The following is a 21,471-nucleotide window of genomic DNA, read 5'->3' as shown; positions in this document are numbered from 1 at the left end:
TAAATCAAAATAGAGTTGGAGGGAGAAATAATTCCCTGTTTGTTTTTTTTTTCTTGTGCAAACGCCCACACCCAATATACGATCCTCTGTTTTTTTTCTTTTCTTTTTTTTTTTATTTGCGGTAGTGCTTATTTTGTCCCCAGCACCCTAATTCCCTGTTTGTATTGGTCACCCTGGGCTTGCCGATTGGCTGAGGTTAACAACCTCAATCAAGAATCTCATAGTCAATAAGGTCCAACTGGTTCCAATCATGACAAATGTCATTGTCTATTTTCTCTTGGTCTCTGCAGCTGGGCAATGATTACATTATGGCAACTGTTTCTCAAGCCACAGATACGATCACACCTGCTGAATTTCTCTAACACTTTTTGTTTGTATTGCAGGTTTCCAGCATCTTTTGCTGCTTTTGTTTGAGTAGGTAGTCTCAAGACTTGGTACAGGCTTGATGTGCTGAATAGCGTTTTTCTGTGCTGTATAATTTTACCAATTTTGCTGGTGTACTGCTAACAGGCCAGGGGGTCACAATTGATGAAAACTCTTAAAACAAAGTCTTTTTCAAATACTCTTACCAACAATTACACTTTCCACAAATCTTTTAAACAACAAATTTTCCTTACTGTATTTTCAGGTAGTCACAGGTGTGGCACTTGAGCGGGTATGGTCTGGATATGCTAATTTTTGTTTCCCTCGCAGGGATGCAGTTATTATTTTGATGGGAAGGGGGTGGGGTTTGAGGTAGGGTTAGGGAAGCTCCATTGGTGTTAGACTTCCACCTACTTCTATGTCCATGTGACCCTTTTCCCAACTCCCTGGACTGGGTCATTCAGTGAGAATATCAGGCTACCAGCAGGATTCTCAACATCAAGGGGGAGCTTGCTTTTGCTGTGAGAAAATTTTAAATGGTGTCTGCTGTTACAACACTAGAAAATGAAATGATGAACCTGAAATAGGATGACTAGAAAATAGGAAGACCAAAGATTAAAGTGAAGATTCTCTCTGGAGGTTGTTGCTAACTGAACTGTTAAAGGCTAGATTTCAGAAGGGGAAGTGGCATTATAGGCCCTCTCCCTCTACTAGGAGAATGTGTTGCTCATATCATAATTCCAGATGGCAGAATGCCATTTTCTATTCAGCAGTAATAAGGAGCAAAACTTGATAACAAGAATGTACACCTTCTGTACTATAGTTCTCTCTAACTGGGGCATGAAGTGAACTTTGACATGGATTATGGCCTTGGTTTCCTTGCATATGTTTGGAGAGGAAGCAGTAGTTAGCAAAGGCCCTTACAGTAAAGGAAGTCCTGATTGGTTCAGGATTTTGGTAAGGGTGTCACTGCCTAAGCTTTCTAATTATGGATGGGATTTTGGAAAATAACTCCCTCTAAATGTTACTGTTAGTGATATACATTGGATTACGTGACTGAAGAGCAAGTTGCATGATATGCTTTCTAATCAGAAGAAGTCTGCAGCAGAGATATTAAGGACAAATAAAGAGAACCTTTAGAAGTTTATATGCCCAATAAAAGCTGAGAAAGAGAAAGTGAGGACTGCAAATGTTGGAGGTTAGAGTCAAAACGTGTGGCACTGGAAAAGCACAGTGGGTCAGATATTCCTGATAAAGGGTTTATGCCCGAAACATCAACTCTCCTGCTCCTCGGATGCTGCCTGACCTGCTGTTGCTTTTCCAGTGCCACACTTGTTGACAATAAAAGCTGAAAGTTAACAAGATACAAATGACTTCAATGACATCAATTCATTGAAAGGAATAATAATGAAAGCTGGAAGTGTTTTTCTTTTCAACAAGGAAATACAGTAGCCTATTTGTATATGTAATTAGACAAGATCACTATAGCACATTTATACGTTTCTGCCCCAAAAGTGTTTATTTGATTTAAAAAAGACAAATATTAAGCTTTTGTTAGCTCTCAGGTAAATTCATTAAGAGAATGTTATAAAATCCTTTTAAGGTATGTGGTGCTTTTAATAAAATATGAAAATCAAGGCACATATTATGTAAGCTATTTTGTTTGTTGACTGCTCAGTGGATAAGTTACACATTTCATGGTTTTATTTTACTGAGTTTTACCTTCATGTGAATTTCCAGTTTTTCAGTTGTATCTTTTGCTTTCTCACAGAAGAGGCAAACAACACATACTGGATGATCTTGCCAATCTGACCAATCACTGTAAAAATAAATCATCAGAAATATTTATAATAGCTTGTTCCTGTTCTTAAATGTTCCTCTTAAATATTACAAAAATAGCCAAATGCTTTACAAATGAAAGGTGACACTTACAGGTCCTAAACGAGTTTGAATTCAATATAAAAGAATATAGCCTTCTCATAACCAACACTAGCAAGACAAGCACAAGAATTTGTGGCAATATCAATGGTCCAAATACTGACACTTGCTTGACTATGTTGTTGTCGGAGCAAGGAATGCACATTATGTTCATAGTGACTGCAGGAACCCAACGGTGCACAATGAGCACCTGTGACAATAAGGGACAAAAACAGAAATTGCTAGAAAACCTCAGCAGGTCTGGCAGCATGTGTGGAAAGAAATCAGAGTTAACGTTCCAGGACTCGTTGGAACGTTTCCAGCAATTTATATTTTTGTCTCTGATTTACAGTATCCATAGTTCCTGTGAAGATAATCTTGATTTCACTCAAGGAATCATTATGACTGGTCCACAGAAAATGACTAAGAGCTACACAGAAGCAACCTAAGTGTTCCTCCACCAGGATTTAAATAACATTTAGATTTGGGATGACAATTGACAGCTAACAGTAGTGGCATACCATGCTAACTGATAAACACTCAGAACAAGAGATCTCTTTTCGACATTCAACTTTATCTCGCTTCACCATCTTTGTTCAATCTTCCACAGTTAACATCTTGTAAAGGGACCACTGTATTCAAAGGTTGAACAAAGGGGTAGTCACTGGACTAGCAATGCAGAACCACAGGCGAATGTTGTGGAGACATGAATTCAAATCCCACTGTGAGAGATGTTGAATGTGGAATTCAATAAAGCAACTCCTGGAATAAAAAGCTATCTTAAAGGCAACCATATAACAACTGTTGAATGTTGCAAAAACCTATCCGGGTCACTAACGTCCTTTAGAGAAGGAAAAATCTACCATTCTGACCTGGTCTGGCCGACATACGAATCTAAACCCACAGTAATGTGGTTAATTAGAAATGGGCAAATTAACTAATTTAAATAAAAGAGCAGAGCAGAGATTTAGCAATTAGAAGTGGGCTTCCTGACCATTCAAAGCCTTGATCTTTCCCAAATTAAAATTTCAAGGGTTTGGTAAAATCAAAGGTAATAGTGCAATTTTTAAGCGTTAAGTGCATTATATGAATTTCATCAAAAAGCTGTCTGTAATCAAGTGTACAATTAACGGTAGCGGAAACTAGGTAGCTGCATTGTACTATCAAATTCTCCATTGTTACTGAATTAAATTAATTTACAGTAAACTGCCCAACTCTCAATAAATGGCTTATGAATCATTTCAAAATCACTTTATGTTACTCCTTGTGATATTATATTCTAAGAACCGACAAGATACAAATTTAAGGTACAAATTATGAAGGGTGGAGTTCGATCTTATTGTTTATGTTTGTCATTGGCAGCATGCTAGTGCAATGAAAAATTCTTCTTACATAAATACAAAATGCTCTCCAAGATATAAACATGGAAAATAAAAGAAATTCACAAAACAAATCAAACTTATCATTGTGTCAGTAATACTGAGCATATATGGCAGTTAATAAATAGTGAATTTTATTGTCAGGGCCTGTCAACATTCCATCAGTTTTCCAAGTGCAAGAACTTGGATGCATTCTGTCCCATGATGTGGCATGGTGTAAACAAGAGCAGACAACAGCTTACACCACTGATTACCTTTTCCTCCATTGACTGATGAAAGAGAGGAATGAGTTAATAGTTGCAAATTAATTACTGTTTCACATTTCTTTCTCCTCAAGAAAATATCTGAACACAAGGGTAACTAAATTAAAAAAATACTCTTAATAACGTGGAAAATAAATGGACTGAGTAAGGCTGCAGATGGAAATTATAAAATGCTATTTCTTCTGTCATGTGGTGTCTGACGCAATTTGAATCACAAAACTGCCAACTTTTCATTATTGCAATGTATGACTTAACTTGAATCACGCGACTGCATTAGTGCATTGTAATTTCCTCCAGATTTCTTTGATACATTTCCAAAAACAAAGGCAACTTTCTCACAGAAAATATGCACAAATTGAAAATGGTAGAAATTTGAAGCCTTTAAACTACTTACTCATCTTGCTCTATCATTTCTCTGTCATCTTCAGATTGAACTTCCTCCCAGTTCTTTCCAAGTTCCTGAGAGTCAAATTAAACAATAGTTTTCACAGCTTTGAGGAAATACGAAAAGTCTTTTGTTCATTTGGTCAAATGCTATACTTGGTTGCTTGAGTTTTAAGTCACAGTGCCAGAGTCCATTCTAAGTTACTCAATGAGTTACCCAGCTATTGAACTTCCAATTGAAATCTTTTGTCATATATTCTTTCTTCATATCACTTTATATAATAAATGGAAACATATTCGATAGTACAGGAAATTATTTTGAAAAGAAATGTCAGCTCAGGTTTACTTTATCTGCAGATGCAAGCATATGATTTCCTTTGAAGCCTCAAATAACCCCATCAAAAACAGGATGAAGAGTATAAAAGTGAACTACTAGTATGGGTAATCACATTTTGAAATGTCATCGGATTCCAAGAGTGGACATGTCTTAAACTCCAGGGCATTTTCACTGCTGAGGCTGACTACTAATGTAAGTATAACATGTCTTGGCAGAAAATGTGATTCAATCTATATGTACATATATAGGAAACATAATTTTGGGGATCAAAAATGGGGCTAGTGATAGATGTTGGGTCAACTTTCATTGTGATTTGTAGTGCACCAAGTAGAGGAGTTTCTTTCTTCTAAAAATCATAAACGTGTTAACAGAAAACAAAATTAGCTTCTGAGCATTACAAGCTCAAATCAAAAATTTGATTGGAGTGGAATTCATAATTCTTATTAACTGAAGATAAACAAAATATAGAACTCATCACCTGCATATGAAAGCAGGTGAAAGCAAAAAAAAGGCTGTTGAAATGAATGAACAATTTAAACTTGAAAGATTGTTAATTTAAAACATACATTGGAAGTAGAACAGGACAGTTTGCTGTAAGGGAAGGATAATCAGTCTGATTTGAAGTATGTTATTTTTTCAGAGGTCTTCATGTGGTAATAATATTAATTTATAGCTTTTCTTTTTAGAGGGGGAAAGGATTCTTATATTGCAAGATTTCAATATAGTTCCAAGTGCATAAAAATGCTAAAATAATAATCAGTGAACTTCTTGCTCCAGGAGGAGTTAATATGAAGTAATCAATGAGCATTTTCTCTCTGACTTCCATGGTATACTTATTTCTAGGGTTTCAGCAAGGTTTCAATATTGTGCTACGAAGACAACAGTTTTACTAAAAGAGAGAGAGATTGAACAAACCATTATCCTTCTGAATTAGAGTTTAAAATAAAACTTGTACTGAATGACAGAATCAAAATCAGACTTATAATTAATGGCTTAATTTTGTGGTACAGCAATTATATGTGGTGAGAGAAATTTTGATAATAAAACAAGGATTTATAATGAGCTTGTTAGAACAATGAAAATTTAAAAATGTAATAGCTGAGTAGTAATCAAGAGTATACTTAAATTTACTAAGTACACGGAAACACACTTGCAATAATGTTTGATCACTATTGATTTTGAACTGATCATAAGCAAAAAGCATCTTCTAAAATATGAGACAGTTGAAGTGAAGTGAGCAAACTGTTAATCATAAACATCTGAAAAAGCAGCTCTCAATGCCACTACAGACTTATCAAGCAAATTTAAATAGTTCCAAACGTTCCACGGCTTTTTAAAATAGATATTTTTATTAAAAGAAAGATTTTTAAATAAAATTACAAAAGAAATTACAATACTAACAAACCGACAAGAGAAAAAAAAACATTATATGTATATAACAGCACAAGAGAAAAAAAACCATAAACAAAACACAACTATACTCATGTGCAAAACAGGCAGATAAATAAAGGTGATAAATAAGTAAATAAATAAATCAAACAGCTCAACACAACAAAACATTAGCACCTGACCTCCAACAGCCCTAAATATTACACACAAATTTATTCGAAATTCTTCCTTCAAAGACATCAAGCACACTAGATCAGACCGTCATAGCGATACAAAAGCCCTAGTTAAAATTTCAGAAAAATCTATATCCAAAGAGTCCAGAAAGGATTGCTATATCCTATAAAAATTTTCAGTTTTCCGGTGTACTATATTTGTAAAAACGTCCAAAGGAATATATTCCATGGTAAACCTATACCAACCCATCAGACCCGGGGGGGCTTTCAGAGATCCAACACATTAGAATATTTTTCCTTGCACAAAACGTGAGAATATTAAATTTTTTTTCCCCATGAGCATCCAAAGAAGATATATTGGGTGGGTCCAAAAGAGGGAAATAGGGTCCATCTTAATATCGGCACCCCAAGACTCTCTATAATGCGTGCCACAGCACTCCATTATGTATGGAGCCTGCCAATGCTTGCTTTATACTTTGGACACAATGAAGATACTCCCATTTTAAATTTTGAGACATGGTCTGGGGCCAGATGGACCCTGTGCAAAATCTTTAGCTGCATGGCATGGGTCCTATTACAGATCAAAATCTTTCCCACATTCTTGCAAATCCCCCCCACCCCGCATATCTCCATAGTGATCTCATACCCAAATTCTCTCTCCCACACCCAACAAAGCCGTTCAATGTCTTTTGAAACATCACCCCGTAACATATGATAAAGAGTTCTAATAGAGAGAGTACTTTTGAGCATGAAAGCACCCTCTTCTCCATAACAGATGTGCAGGGATTGGTTAAGTGCATGGTCCCTTTTTGAATAAAATCCCTGACCTGAAAAAAGTGGAAAAGGTTTCTGGTAGCTAAACCATATTTACAGATTATTTGCTCAAAGGACATCATTATTTCACCTGCAAATAAATTGCTCAAACAGGAGATTTCCGAAGCTGCCCAGAACTTAAATCTGGGGTCCATTACCCCCGGCTGAAAACCCAATATATTAGCTATGGGGGTAAGAAAGGACATTTTGGATGTATTACCCTCCCTGTGCCACAGTGCCCTCCATGCCTTAACAGTATTAATAATTATTGGATAACCGCAATATTCCGTGACTGTCTTCAATTTATCTAAAAACAGCACGCTAATGCGGGGACATTTTGCCTGTGAGGCCTCAGTATTCAGCCATATTGAAGCTGGGTCTTTACAAGCTCAGAAACTAACAAAAGATAGAAGGGAACTTAATTCGTATAGAGCGTAGAACGTTACAGTGCAGTACAGGCCATTTGGCCCTCGATGTTGCACCGACCTGTGGAACCAATCTGAAGTCCATCTAACCTACACTATTCCATGCTCGTCCATATGCCTATCCAACGACCATTTAAATGCCCTTAAAGTTGGCAAGTCTACTATTGTTGCAGGCAGTGCATTCCACGCCATTATTACTCTGAGTAAAACAACTACCTCGGACATTTAACCTATATTTATTGCCCCTCAATTTAAAGCTATGTCCCCTCATGCTGGCCATCGCCATCAGAGGAAAAAGGCTCTCATTGTCTAACCTATTTAACCCTCTGGTTATCTTACTTTTCGCAAACTTCTTCTCTCCAACGAAAACAGCCTCAGTTCTCTCAGCCTTTCCTCATAAGGCCTTCCTTCCATACCAGGCAACATCCTAGTAAATCTCCTCTGAACCCTTTCCAAAACTTCCACATCCTTCCTATAACATGGCGACCAGAACTGTACGTAATGCTCCAAATGTGGTTGCACCAGAGTTTTGTAAGGCTGCAACATGATCTCATGGTTCTGAAACTCAATCCCTTTACCAATAAAAGCTAAAACACCATATGCCTTCTTAACAACCCTATCAATCTGGGTGGCAACTTTCAAGGATCTTTGTACCTGGAAGGGTCTCTTTTAATATCCGGGAAATCCACTCCTCCTTACCCCCTCAACTGCAATTTAGACAGCTTAAGAGGTCGCCAAATAAAGGAGCTAAACCATCTATTAAATCTCTGGAATGTTTGCCTCGGAAAAATTAAGAGGAACATTCATACAGGATATAACAAACGGGAGATAACATTCATTTTGATAAGAGCTACCTGGCCTAGCCAGGATATTGGAACAGCCTCCCATTGCTGAAGATCTTGCTTAATTCTGTCAAGCAAATGGGTTTCTCCAGTACTCAAATTCGCTCTTTTGAAGAATTGATCTCGGTTTCTGAAGCTGCTGTTTTTCTTTCATCTTGCTCCATTCAATGTCCTATGCCTTCCAGATACTCCTCGTGCTTGTTGAGCATGACTGTGCTCGGGTTCAGTCTGTCGCGGAACTTCTTTTCATTTGGTGACTTGATCATCTCTCAGTTTCGCAAACTCCGTAGCCAGGGCCTGGTGAGTGAATGACTCCAATGGGCTAGAAGAGGGAGCTGCAGCTGCAGCCATGGAAGTGTCTGATTTCTCAGGTGAGTGTCCCATGTATTGGGACATACTGGAGCCTTTACTTTTTGTCATATATTTCTTTAATCAAGCAGACTTTATAACAGAATTTGTATGAATTCTTTAAGTTCAAAAGCTCTTTAAATACCAAATTTTTCATAGAAATAATTTAATTGGGGAGGCGAGAGTGCTACTTTGCCTGAACTGAGATGCAGAGATGAGCAAAGTAGACCTGTCAGATCGCCACCATCCTAGGTCCCTCCGTTCCATGGCTTTTCTCATCAACATCCTCAGAGTAACACTGAAACAAATGTTTTCCTTAACTTTGGTTACCAGTTTTAAAAAGTTTCAAAATTCTTTGTGATTGATGCTTGAATAATTCTATTATTTCAAAAGAGATATTAAAATAAACAGGATAATGCCTGGAATAAAGAGTGGATAGCAGAATTTCATTGAATTCATTAATACATGCACACTCATCTCACCACCAGCAATTTTCATCTTTACATTGTTTTAAATTATTTGACTCTAAAACTACATACGAATCTTACCAGATAGTTAATGGTGTAAAATTTGTCATATTCATGATTTTTGGCATTGATTCTGCGATGCTGCTTTTTCCTCATATGATCTTTGAGAGTATTTTTGTCACGGAATGTTTTCTCACAATATAAACACTGTAAACTGCAGAAACAGACATTTGCCAATAACACATTTTTCAAGTGCAAAACTCCTACATAAATTTTCAGTGATCACATAAATGTAATCAACCAGAAAATCATCCGAAAGATCTAAAACCTTGAAATCACATTGTTGATAATTAGCAATTATTTGTACTTGAATAAGTGAATTGAGGGCAAGATCAAAAGAACCATGGATAATGCAGACATCACTCTTTAATGTTTCATTTATCTGGACTCAATGCCACATTCAATTGTGATTTGAATATTCCTACAGAACTGAGAGACAATAACTCAGCAGACCAGTTAATTTCATCACCAAAGACTCAGAGCAGCATGAAGAAAATACATTGCAACAAAAAAAAACATTTTGTCCATGTTTTTAGTTCTGCACTCCTCAGAATAATGCTCAAGAAATACCAAAGGAAAATGAAAACATTGATGCTGAATAAGAATGCTGATTGGTTGGCATATGGATTTTAATTTGTTGAGCCATAGACATGGGGAATGCACTAGTTAATTACAAAGACATGTTTCTCATGGAACCCAATAAAAATATTTGCAAAAGCTATCTCTCATGGAGATCCAATGGCAAAGCCATTTATTTGGACGCATATGGTGACATTAAAACTGAATATCACAGAGTTCATCACGGTTCAGTGAGTACTAATTCAGACAATGATTGTGCATTTAGATTGCCATGATACAGTATTGTACTGCGAATGTCTAAGGTTTTTTTTGAGTGCTACATTGGTGAATAGAAGCAACCTGATTAGTTAATTTCTTGCTGTACATTGTGCAATGCATTAATAGGCCTGAGGCCATCATGTTTGGTCCTGAAAAATACCGAGTTTGAGATCTCCCTGGAAGGGCATATAATTGCAAAATGTTTGAGCAACACGTGAAATTAACTGTTTAGAATTACTACGATGCAGGTGCAACACCAGTGGCATCCACCACTAACAAGATGCAGGCATCAAGCCAGGAAGATATTCTGTCAATCTCACAAATGAGTAACATCAGAAAAATAAAATGTAGTGCCAGTGTGATGCTAGGTATATAGGCCATACATAGATGGAGTGTATCAAACAATATTATCTTTTGACTGTTTGGAATAAGCCAAGTGCTGACATATCCAATCAGACCTTGCAAACCTCACACAGTGTCCAACACTAAAAGGTAATTCAGTAAAGGGTCATAGGATTTTAAACTTTAATTCAGTTTTCTCTCTACAAATGCTGCCAGACCTGCTGAGCTTCTCCGGCAATTTCTGTTTTGATTTGCTAAACAACCTTGACTGTGTGACAAATTACACTGACGTCATTTTAGGATTGCCAGTTGGGCTCACAGAATAGTGCATTAAGTATGTTCAGAAAACTACCTACACCAATACATCAGGCCTTGTGCTTTGGAGAGTAATGAACATGGACACAAACTGAGTTCTAAGAAGAGTCATACTGGACTCTAAACTTTAAGTCTATCTCTCTCTCCATAGATGCTATCAGACTTGCTAAATTTCTCCAGCATTTACTGTTTTTCTTTCAGATTTCCAGTATCTGCGTATTTTGATTTTATGTACACACACTGTACCTGCTTTAACTCAACAAAGTAGGTGATAGTCATTCTCTAATTAATTTCTCAGAGCAATGCCTTAAGTAATCAGAATCAACCTGCCTGATTTCAAATTTGAACAAAACTTGGCAGCTAAGTATTGGTCATTACTAACTGGCGCATTCTCCATGGCAATGCTTCCATCAATCAGAGTCCATTTGCCAATCAACCTCCTCTCATGGAATATAATGTTGTTTCCCCTCCACGTTGGTATTTCTTGTATCTTGTCTGGACAAAGTGCAAAACACATGTTTTAACAAAGTGCGCCTTTTTTCAGCAATAGTCAGGTTGTGCACGACCAAACAACTGGATTCTCAAGTTGTCATAACCTATGTCTGGAATACACTGAATAAATGGGAGGTAAAAGCAGATGCAATTGTAACTTTTAAAACAGAACTGGATAAATACTTGACAGGAGATCACTGGTAGGTCTGTTGGGGGAACTGGGACTATTTGGATTGCTCTTTAAAAGAACTGACATGATAGGCACGATAGCCTCCTTCTGCAACATTTGGTCATCTGTTTTGTATTACAATCCTGGAGACTTACATTTCTCAACCTGCCGGGAACAGAGATGTGGGAGAGTAGTAGCACATTGCCTAGATCCTTAACTGTTTGCCTGCAAATTCATTTGCTAAAGCAAGTAAATATTTATTTAAAATTTAATTCAGCACATGTGGTCTTTGCTGATAGGGCCTGCATTTATTGCTCATCCCAAACTGCCCTTGAGAGGGTGGTAGCAAGCTGCTTTGAACTGCTTCAGTCTATTTGATGTAGGCACACTTGCAATCCGGTTAGGGAGGGAGTCTACAGGGAAACTAATATGGTAGCGGTGTAACACAGCAGCTTTTCCACTTTCTTTTCCTCAAGATAACTCATGGCAAGATGCTACTGAAAGAGAATGAACAGGTGAACAGTCTTCTATCTCTGTCACCAATTCATTTACGAACATTCACCAGTTCAAAGAAACATTTTAAGAATGTAGATAGTTTTGAACATGTTTATCACTGGCTGAGACATAGGTTTGGAATAAAGCTGAGAAAAATTAAGGTACAAGAGAAAGTCATTTGTCAGTCAGATGTAAAAGTTGGATTCAACAGTGGAAAGTGGTGACTGAGGAAGTCAGCTGTTGAATTCAAAGTTGCAAATGCAGATTACTGGGTGCTGCTTAAAGGTAAAGGTGCTGAATAAATGACATATGAAAATGCTAAGAGGCATCTGTGGAGAAGGGACAGCCAGCAGGGATCACTGAACAAAAGACATCTGCATTTTCCTTCTCCACAAACAGTACTGAAACCAATCAGTATATTCAATGGAGATGCGTTGACATTATTTGTGGGATCATGCACAAAGAACGATGGCTGACAACTTCTAAAATATTTGGGGTGCAGTTTTCTGGGTCTTCAAAATCTAACTGATATCCTCTTCAGATGACCATTGGATTACAGAGAAAAGGTATGACTTAACTTTGTTCTTATGAGACTAATCTTTCTTTTGATGCTTATTCACATTAGTGGCAAGCAATAGGATCAAACTGTTCAATCCCCAGCAGGCCGAGGGAAAATCTTTCAGAGGGTTTGGAGTACAACCTCATTCCCAAAATACCAAGCTTGGAATATTGTAGCACTGCCAAGTGCCAATAACGTTATATTCTGAGGCATATCATCAGATCAGGCTGAAAGCAATAGAATGGATAGCAGAAATGTAGGAACAGTGGAAAAAATATCTCTTGTAAATATTGATACAGTCAAACCATTTTGCAATGTACAAACTTGGATGTCCAAAGTAAATTTATTCTTTGTTTCTTTGAGTTTGAGAGAATGTTTTGAGGCCATTTTGGAAGATATAACACTTTCACACCTATGTTTTCTTAAGCAGGCCTTGTGAAAAGGACAATATCAAGTGAGCAGTATCGTGTGTGCACTCTGCTGGGTGTAGAACTCTAGTTTAAATTTCCTTCTATTTTGCAGCTTTATCTGTGTACCTCTACCATTTCCTCTTTTTATTGCTCTTGTTCTGTCTCTATTTAAAACCACAGTGGCCCTTATGGAAAGGATTTCTTGACAAGAGGATGGGAACTGAAGATTTTCCTTCTAAAACTGGTGATATGCAGGGAGAGATATTTCTAATTGTTTAGGTTTCAAAAGGTTCAGGTTTCAAAAGGTTTGTGGATGCACTTTGTGATTTGACAAATGATATGAGACAGTTCATTAGCACTAGGCCTAAATTTAATCTGATGCAACTCTGGCATAAATGTGGTCATTTTAGAAAAAGCAGTTCTGCTGTAATTTGCATTCAAGTATACATTTTACGTTGGCCACATTCTCTTTCGAGAACTATTTTGCTGGAATTTAACATGTATAACCAGGTAATATCTCCGTTATACCTATTTTTCACCTCAAAGTCACCAATTTTGAGGAGTAAGCATTTTGGAATTTTCTATGCACCCTTGATGGGCTTATTTTTGAAGGTGAGTCAATGTTCATTCTATTTACCAGCTGTTTGGTACGTTAACAACAATACTGGCATCACCTAAATTAAGGCTTATTCATTTTTGGACTGGATGAAATGACCTGGAAGTTAAGATGCATCAAACACAAAATTCTGGTCAATCTTGACAGTGTGCATGTGAAAAGGAAGTTTCCTCTTGTGGAAGATTCTAGAAATGGAGGGTCATTTTAAAAATGGGTCAAACATTTAAAACAGAGATGACCTGAAATACTTTCTGACAGAAGGCATGGATCATTGAGCTTTCTTCCCTTGGAAGGTACTGCAAGCAGAGTCTTTGAATCTATATAAGGTGGTTGGGGGGGGGATGTTTGGATAGGATAGAAGCAAAGGCGTGAAAGGTTATTGGGAGAGGATAGAAATGCAGAGCTGTCAGATGATCTTATTGAAAGGCAGAACAGATTTGCAGGGCTGAATGGCTACTGCTGCTCCTAATTCATATGTTCACATATACAACACACACCATTGCCAGCACATTTATATTTGGATCCAATGAAATCCAGACAGAGTAATTTGCATGTTATCTCTTTTAATAACTTTTTAAGTGAGACTCAATAATTCTACATCCTGATAACTTGACAAATAAAGTCTGAGGTAACTAGGATATTAAAACTGTCAGATTTCTTATGGTTCTGTTCACAGTAAGGTGAGGCCACGCTGTTGCAAAGAAGTGTGAAAGGTGCATAGTCCCGCTGAAATGTTTTGAATACAAGTTTGTTCAAGTGAGCACAAAGACAACTAAAATAAGTGTTGATTGTTGATGGAAAATAAAGTTTTTCACCTGTTACAGACAGATAGAGAAAAACATTCGTTTCTCGTACAAACTACAGTTAACCCAAATACTAAAAATCTATGGAAATAACATGGACAAAATGGCTGCTTTGGCCGAACTGCAGCATAGAAGCATGCACCTAACCTTGATTCTGAGTAAGTTTGAAACTTATCTATTTGCATAGACATAAAGCTGGGCTCACATTATTTACCAAGTGTGCAGAAGCACATTTTCAATGAGTTAAAGTTTCTGAGCAGTCGTACAAAAAAAAGACTTAGGACCCGAGATACCTAAATTGGCTTTATAATTTGGGAATAATGAAAAAAAATCCTTGCATCCCTTTGAAAGGTAAGGCAAAATGTGTAGGTAATCTGGCCCTTGATATTATATAGGTGTATGATTACTTGAACAAAAAATGAATTTCAAACCAAAATGAACATTTGTGTTGCTTTTCCGATCACAAATGAGAAAAGAAATGCAAAGGTCTAGTTCGATTCTGATACTTGCTCATCATCAATCTGACAGAGGTTTATAAGGATTAAGCCCACAGTCAATTGGCTTGTGGTCTGATTGTTAAAGGATGTTCGAAACAATTTTGCAGTGGGTCATGTAGGGACTCATCTTGACTCACTTGAAATGAAACGAAGGCAAACAAGAGCAGTTGAAAGGAGAAGCGCATTATTTTCCAATCCCTTGCAATTGACAGATAATCAAGAACTTAGCACTATGGCAAAGGCTCCATTTTTGTCTTCCACACACTGTTCAATGCAGCGTCACTGTTGTTTTCATGTATCTATTCAAAAAATTTAAAACATGCATACTTATCCATCTTTTTCTGCACCAAATCCAGGAATTCATTACAGTACACAATATTGTCTGGTAAGCCCACATTAAAAGAATGATCTTTCGCCATGTGGTTGAACAGAATAGCCCTGCATAAACAGATACAAAATAAAACTTGAAATATTATTTTTCACCCAGGTCTTTACTTAACCTTGCATTTTTATAATGTCAAGCTCCCAACATCGGCCATACTTTGGCTCACACTTTCCGTATGCTTCATTTCAAATTGTCTCTCTTGATACAAAAACAGAAGTTGCTGGAAAAATTCAGCAGGTCTCAGAATGGGTTTGAGTTCTGAGGAAGGGTCACTGAAACTGAAGTGTTAACTCTGATTTCTCTCCACAGATACTGCCAGACCCGCTGAGTTTTTTCAGAAATTTGTGATTTTGTTTTTGATTTCTAGCATTTGCAGTTCTTTTGGTTTTTGTTTATGTGCTCCACTCTCAAGAACAGGGTAAGGAGTCAGGATTGAAGTTGACATCAGTTGTAGTGGGAAATAAATGTGTGCTCTTACTTGGCATTATTCGAAAGCAAACCGAGATAACCAGTGTCAGCCCCAAACAAGAGTAATTCAAGAAAATATAGTTTTATACTTAGAAATTCTCAGTAATTAGTGAAATATGGTATAAACATTGCACAACAATTCAACAAATTAATCACAAATTGCAAACATTTTAATGTTTTCTAATATCAGCCTCAGCATGTGGCTTACCATGGGTTACTAGATGACTAGTTACAAATGGTTAATTGGGAGAAAACACTGGACAATTTCATCAATATCACTTCAAAGTTCCCACAATTAAAAAAGCACAGCTGCTTCAGAAATGACAGACCTGTTTCCTGCAAATTCTTCACTACAAAACATACAGATATGGGCAAAGTTGCTGTCATTCCTTTCCTGTTGTTGCTGTTCCAAAACCTCTTCCTGTAAAAAAGGAAATAAGTCAGAAAAGCTGACCATGTTATATTTATCATAGAGAACAATGAGGGAATAAACAGACAAGATTAAGCAATCATAAAGCTATTGCTGTTTGGATAATATGGATATCTGGTTGTAATCAAATGTATCCTTGCACATCAAAAACTGTAAGCACTGGAGAAACTCAGCAGCTTTGACAGCATTTGTAGAAATAAAAAGTTAAAATTGAACTTCAAAACTGATTGTTGCTGGGAAAAGTTGGTGTTTATGCTGATGATGGGATGGCTGGGGGTGGAGACAGTGAATAGAATATATAGAAATGGTTCCCAGAGAGAGACACAGAGAGAAACAGCGTGAGAGCGCGCGAGACAAACAGTGAGAGAGAGCGCGAGAGAAACAGTGAGAGAGAGCGCGAGAGAAACAGTGAGAGAGAGCGCGAGAGAAACAGTGTGAGATCGAGAGCGCGAGAGAAACAGTGTGAGATCGAGAGCACGAGAGAGAGACAGAGCGCGCGCAAGAGCGAGAGAGAAGGTATAGATAAAGAGAGGTATAGATAAAGAGAGACAGTTCCTGGGAAGGGTGCTAACGAGAAGTATAAATAGTAGTAAGTGGGTTTGCTGTACTGGGAGCAACTCAAAACTGGACCTGGGTGTAGGGGAGGATAATGAACACAGATGATGGGTTTCACGCTGTAAAATTGTGAAACTCAAGATTAAGTATTGAAGCCTAAGGTACCACAGCAGAAGGTGAGGCGTTGTTCCTCCATCTTGCACGGAACCTCGTTGGAGCACTGTGGCAGGCCGCATGCACACCTTCCATATGAAGCAGCGAATTACTTGCACCACTCAATCTAGTCTACTTTATTTGCTGTTCACAATATGGTTTTGTGTACACTTGGAAGATTAAATTCAGTCTGTGTGACAACTTCAACTTTTGTGTGTCCATAAAAGCAACCCTGAGCTTCCAGTTGTTTGTCACTTAAACCCTTCACTGTGTTCCCATGGCAATATTTCTGCCTCAGGTCAGCTGCAGTGCTCCAGCGAGGCTCAGTGTAAGCTGGGAGAACAGCACCTCATTGCCCACACCTGAAATTTAAACATCCCGAGCAATTACCTCGTAGATCCACAGGTCAGAATAGCTATAGCATCATGATACACATCCTCTGCTATACATCTGGTCTTCAACAAATTGGACATTGAAGATTTGTGCCAATGTTACTAAGTGTCAGCTCGTTTCAATTGAGGAGACTCAGAATGATGTCAGAACATTATGATTTCAGCCTCATTGTCCTTGACATAGAGCATTGAAGTTCAGAGCAGTCCTGACAGAGCTCTGGCATATCTATGTTTTATTCAATTAACCATAAAATGAAGCCTCGTCAGGTTCCTGAATGTTCATAAAAGACTCCTGGGCACTATTTGAGAAGTAGGGAAATTGTGTGTGTTCTGGCTAACATTTGTCTCACCAAGAATAAATGCTGTGGTCAGTTATTTGCTGGTTGTTCAACATGGTTTTTTTTTCTGAATTCTATGTTTACCTGCATAACAATAGTTACAAGGAAGGTATTGTTTGCGCAGTGCTTTGAGGTGACCTGAGGTTCTACATGAATTAAAGATCTTTCTTTTGTTTTCCATAATATTTGAAAAACTCTAGAAATATAAGTCTCAAATATGCGTTTTGTATTGATTTTAAGTCTCCATTATGTTTTAGCATTTTTAGGAGCAAACAGAAATTAGTCCACAGGCTTCAGTCCAAACACTAGTGGATAACAGGAAATTCCTGTTATTTTAGGCTACACAAAAACAATCTTTTTTTCCTGACAAATTTGACATTTTGAACATCTGTAATATATTTTCACAGGAATGAAAGTTAATATTTTTTTTCTTTTGATGGTGAAAATATGCTTATATGTAAATGATTGTGTTAACTTTCCTAATTATGTTTTGAACTGTAATTAGATCAGTCTGTGCTACTTATTGGAATAGAAATGCTATTGTGAAATAAGAACACACCATTACATTTTGCATCAGGCACACATTTCTAAACATAGCTTAAGATCTGAATCATGCCTAACTTACAGAATTTGTACAGTGCAACAGAAGGCCACAAGGCCCATCTTTTTGCACTAGCTCTTTAAAAGAAATTCACCTTGTGACATCTCCCACTTCTCCGGGTAACCCCACACATTCTTCCTTTTCAGTCAACTATCTAACTCTCTTGAAAGTCTCAATTGTACCTGTCTCTATCAGTCTCTCAAGTCTGAGCCACTATGACTTGTTGCACAGAAAGCTTTTCCTCACATTACTTAGGCTTCTTACACTTAAAATGTGTGTCATCTCACAGTTAAGGTTTTCATGAGAGTTTCTCTTATCTACTCTGTCTAGTCATGCTTTTAATGTCTGAGACAAATTCTGTGGGTAGGCATTTGCTCTGTTTTGCTCATAGAGTAGTTTTATTTATTAATAAACAAAAGCCAAGTAACATTACTTAGGCTTCTTACACAAAATGTGTGTCATCTCACAGTTAAGGTTTTCATGAGAGTTTCTCTTACCTACTCTGTCTAGTCATGCTTTTAATGTCTGAGACAAATTCTGTGGGTAGGCATTTGCTCTGTTTTGCTCATAGAGTAGTTTTATTTATTAATAAACAAAAGCCAAGTAATACGTAGTGGAACTGAACAGAGAACATCAAAAGAAAAGAACAGGCTATTTGCACCGCATCTTTCAAATTCTCAAGTATTCCAAATTGCTAAGCAGTCATTTACCTTTGACATCTCAGATTGAATTGTGCATAGGAGGGGAGCACAAACAAGGAGATAAATTCAACCAGTGAAAATACCAAGTTCTTCCTGGAATTGGCATGCAGTGGGTCCTTGATTTATGATCATCTGACTTACGAATGTTCATATTGCAAATGTAATCCCAAATAGTGGTGTAATGTTAAAGACGTGACAAACAAACATTTCCAGTACTTATGAACAGCTGTTTCACATTGTCCTGCACTGTGTTCCGATTTGCATACAAATCGACTTGCACATGGAAAACAGGGAGTGCCTGTATATTCATTTGAAGAGGCAAATAATACTTCACCAATGCCTTGATTACTTCTCCTGGATTAGTGTTCAAACACAGTAAGTAGGGCTTGAACCCAGGACCGCCTGACTCACCACAGAGCTGAGGGTGGCCACACAAATGCAGTTTAAGTTGGATTTTATAATTTGTTAGCAGTCAAAGAAAATAGTTATACATTGCACTGAAAATAGTTATACATTGCTCAAAGCTGCTGTCCGATACTACCGTGATCCAGTTTTACCCAAGCAAATTTGTTTTGTTCACTTCAAAGACAATTTGGTCCAATCCGACTGTGTGGCGTCTCTAAAATACATTCTCAATTGATCCTGTTAATCAACTCTTTCTATTACTGGGATTGTATTATAGACCCCCCCCAATAGTCAGAGGGAAATTGAGGAAAAAAAACTTGTAAGGAGATCTCAGCTATCTGTAGAAATAATAGGGTAGTTATAATAGGGGATTTTAACTTTCCAAACATCGACTGCCATAGTATTAAAGGTTTAGATGGAGAAGAATTTCTCAAGTGTGTACAAGAAAATTTTCTGATTCAGTATGTGGATGTACCTACTAGAGAAGGTACAAAACCTGACCTACTCTTGGGAAATAAGGCAGGGCAGGTGACTGAGGTGTCAGTGGGGGAGCACTTTGCTGCCAGCGACCATAATTGTATTCATTTTAAAATAGTGATGGAAAAGGATAGACCAGATCTAAAAGTTGAAGTTCTAAATTAGACAAAGGTCAATTTTGACGGTATTAGGCAAGAACTTTCGAAAGCTGATTGGAGGCAGACGTTCGCAGGTAAAGGGACGGCTGGAAAATGGGAAGCCTTCAGAAATGAGATAACAAGAATCCAGAGAAAGTATGTTGTGGTTCTGTTCGCCGAGCTGGAAGTTTTTGTTGCAAACGTTTCGTCCCCTGGCTCCGAGCTGGAAGTTTTTGTTGCAAACGTTTCGTCCCCTGGCTAGGCGACATCATCATGTTGCCAGGGGATGAAACGTTTGCAACAAAAACTTCCAGCTCGGCGAACAGAACCACAACAACGAGCACCCGAGCTACAAATCTTCGCACAAACTTTGAACCAGAGAAAGTATATTTCTGTCAGGGTGAAAGGGAAGGCTGGTAGGTATAGGGACTACTGGATGACTAAAGAAATTGAGGGTTTAGTTAAGAAAAAGAAAGAAGCATATGTCAGGTATAGACAGGAGAGATCGAGTGAATCTTTAGAAGAGTATGAAGAAAGTAGGAGCGTACTTAACAGTGAAATCAAGAGGGCAAAATGGGGACATGAGATAGCTTTGGCAAATAGAATTAAGGAGAATCCAAAGGGTTTTACAAATATATTAAGGACAAAAGGGTAACTAGGGAGAGAATAGGGCCCCTCAAAGATCAGCAAGGCGGCCTTTGTGTGGAGCCACAGAAAATGGGAGAGATACTAAATGAATATTTTGCATCAGTATTTACTGTGGAAAAAGATATGGAAGATATAGACTGTAGGGAAATAGAAGGTGACATCTTGCAAAATGTCCAGATTACAGAGGAGATGTGCTGGATGTCTTGAAACAGTTAAAGGTGGATAAATCCCCAGGATCTGATCAGGTGTACCCGAGAACTCTGTGGGAAGCTGGAGAAGTGATTGCTGGGCCTCTTACTGAGATATTTGTATCATTGATAGTTACAGGTGAGGTGCTGGAAGACTGGAGGGTGGCAAACGTGGAGCCACTGTTTAAGAAGGGTGGTAAAGACAAGCCAGGGAACTATAGACCGGTGAGCCTAATCTCGGTGGTGGGCAAGATGTTGGAAGGAATCCTGAGGGACAGGATGTACATGTATTTGGAAAGGCAAGGACTGATTCGGATAGTCAACATGGCTTTGTGCATGGGAAATCATGTCTCACAAACTTGATTAGTTTTTTGAGGAAGTAACAAAGATTGATGAGGACAGAGCAGTAGATGTGATCTATATGGACTTCAGTAAGGCGTTGACAAGGTTCCCCATGGGAGATTGATCAGCAAGGTTAGATCTTACGGAATACAGGGAGAACTAGCCATTTGGATACAGAACTGGCTCAAAGGTAGAAGACAGAGGGTGGTGGTGGAGGGTTGTTTTTCAGACTGTAGGCCTGTGACCAGTTGAGTGCCACAAGGATCACTGCTGGGTCCTCTACTTTTTGTCATTTACATAAATGATTTGGATGCGAGCATAAGAGTAAGTTTGCAGAGGACACCAAAATTGGAGGTGTAGTGGACAGCGAAGAGGGTTACCTTAGATTGCAATAGGATCTGGACCAGATGGGCCAATGGGCTGAGGAGTGGCAGATGGAGTTTAATTCAGATAAATGCGAGGTGCTGCATTTTGGGAAAGCAAATCTTAGCTGGACTTATACACTTAATGGTAAGGTCCTCGGGAGTGCTGCTGAACAAAGCGACCTTGGAGTGCC

The 21,471-nt window shown here is 38.0% G+C and overlaps 1 protein-coding gene across 1 annotated transcript in view; it reads right to left on the bottom strand.

Annotated features, from left to right (window-relative positions):
- znf277 (zinc finger protein 277) overlaps window positions 1–21,471 on the bottom strand; it is a 74,186-nt gene that overhangs the window by 15,761 nt on the left and 36,954 nt on the right. The window contains exons 5-9 of the mRNA XM_043709521.1: window positions 15,878–15,969; window positions 15,023–15,133; window positions 9,182–9,314; window positions 4,317–4,381; window positions 2,086–2,182 (exon numbers count right to left, since the gene is read on the bottom strand). Of these exons, the coding sequence (XP_043565456.1) occupies window positions 2,086–2,182; window positions 4,317–4,381; window positions 9,182–9,314; window positions 15,023–15,133; window positions 15,878–15,969 (498 nt within the window). The remainder of the gene's footprint in view (window positions 1–2,085; window positions 2,183–4,316; window positions 4,382–9,181; window positions 9,315–15,022; window positions 15,134–15,877; window positions 15,970–21,471) is intronic.

This window comes from Chiloscyllium plagiosum, chromosome 19 (genome assembly GCF_004010195.1).
Source record: "Chiloscyllium plagiosum isolate BGI_BamShark_2017 chromosome 19, ASM401019v2, whole genome shotgun sequence".
In the NCBI taxonomy this organism is placed as follows: Eukaryota; Metazoa; Chordata; class Chondrichthyes; order Orectolobiformes; family Hemiscylliidae; genus Chiloscyllium; species Chiloscyllium plagiosum.
This window is presented reverse-complemented; position numbering and strand designations above follow the sequence as displayed.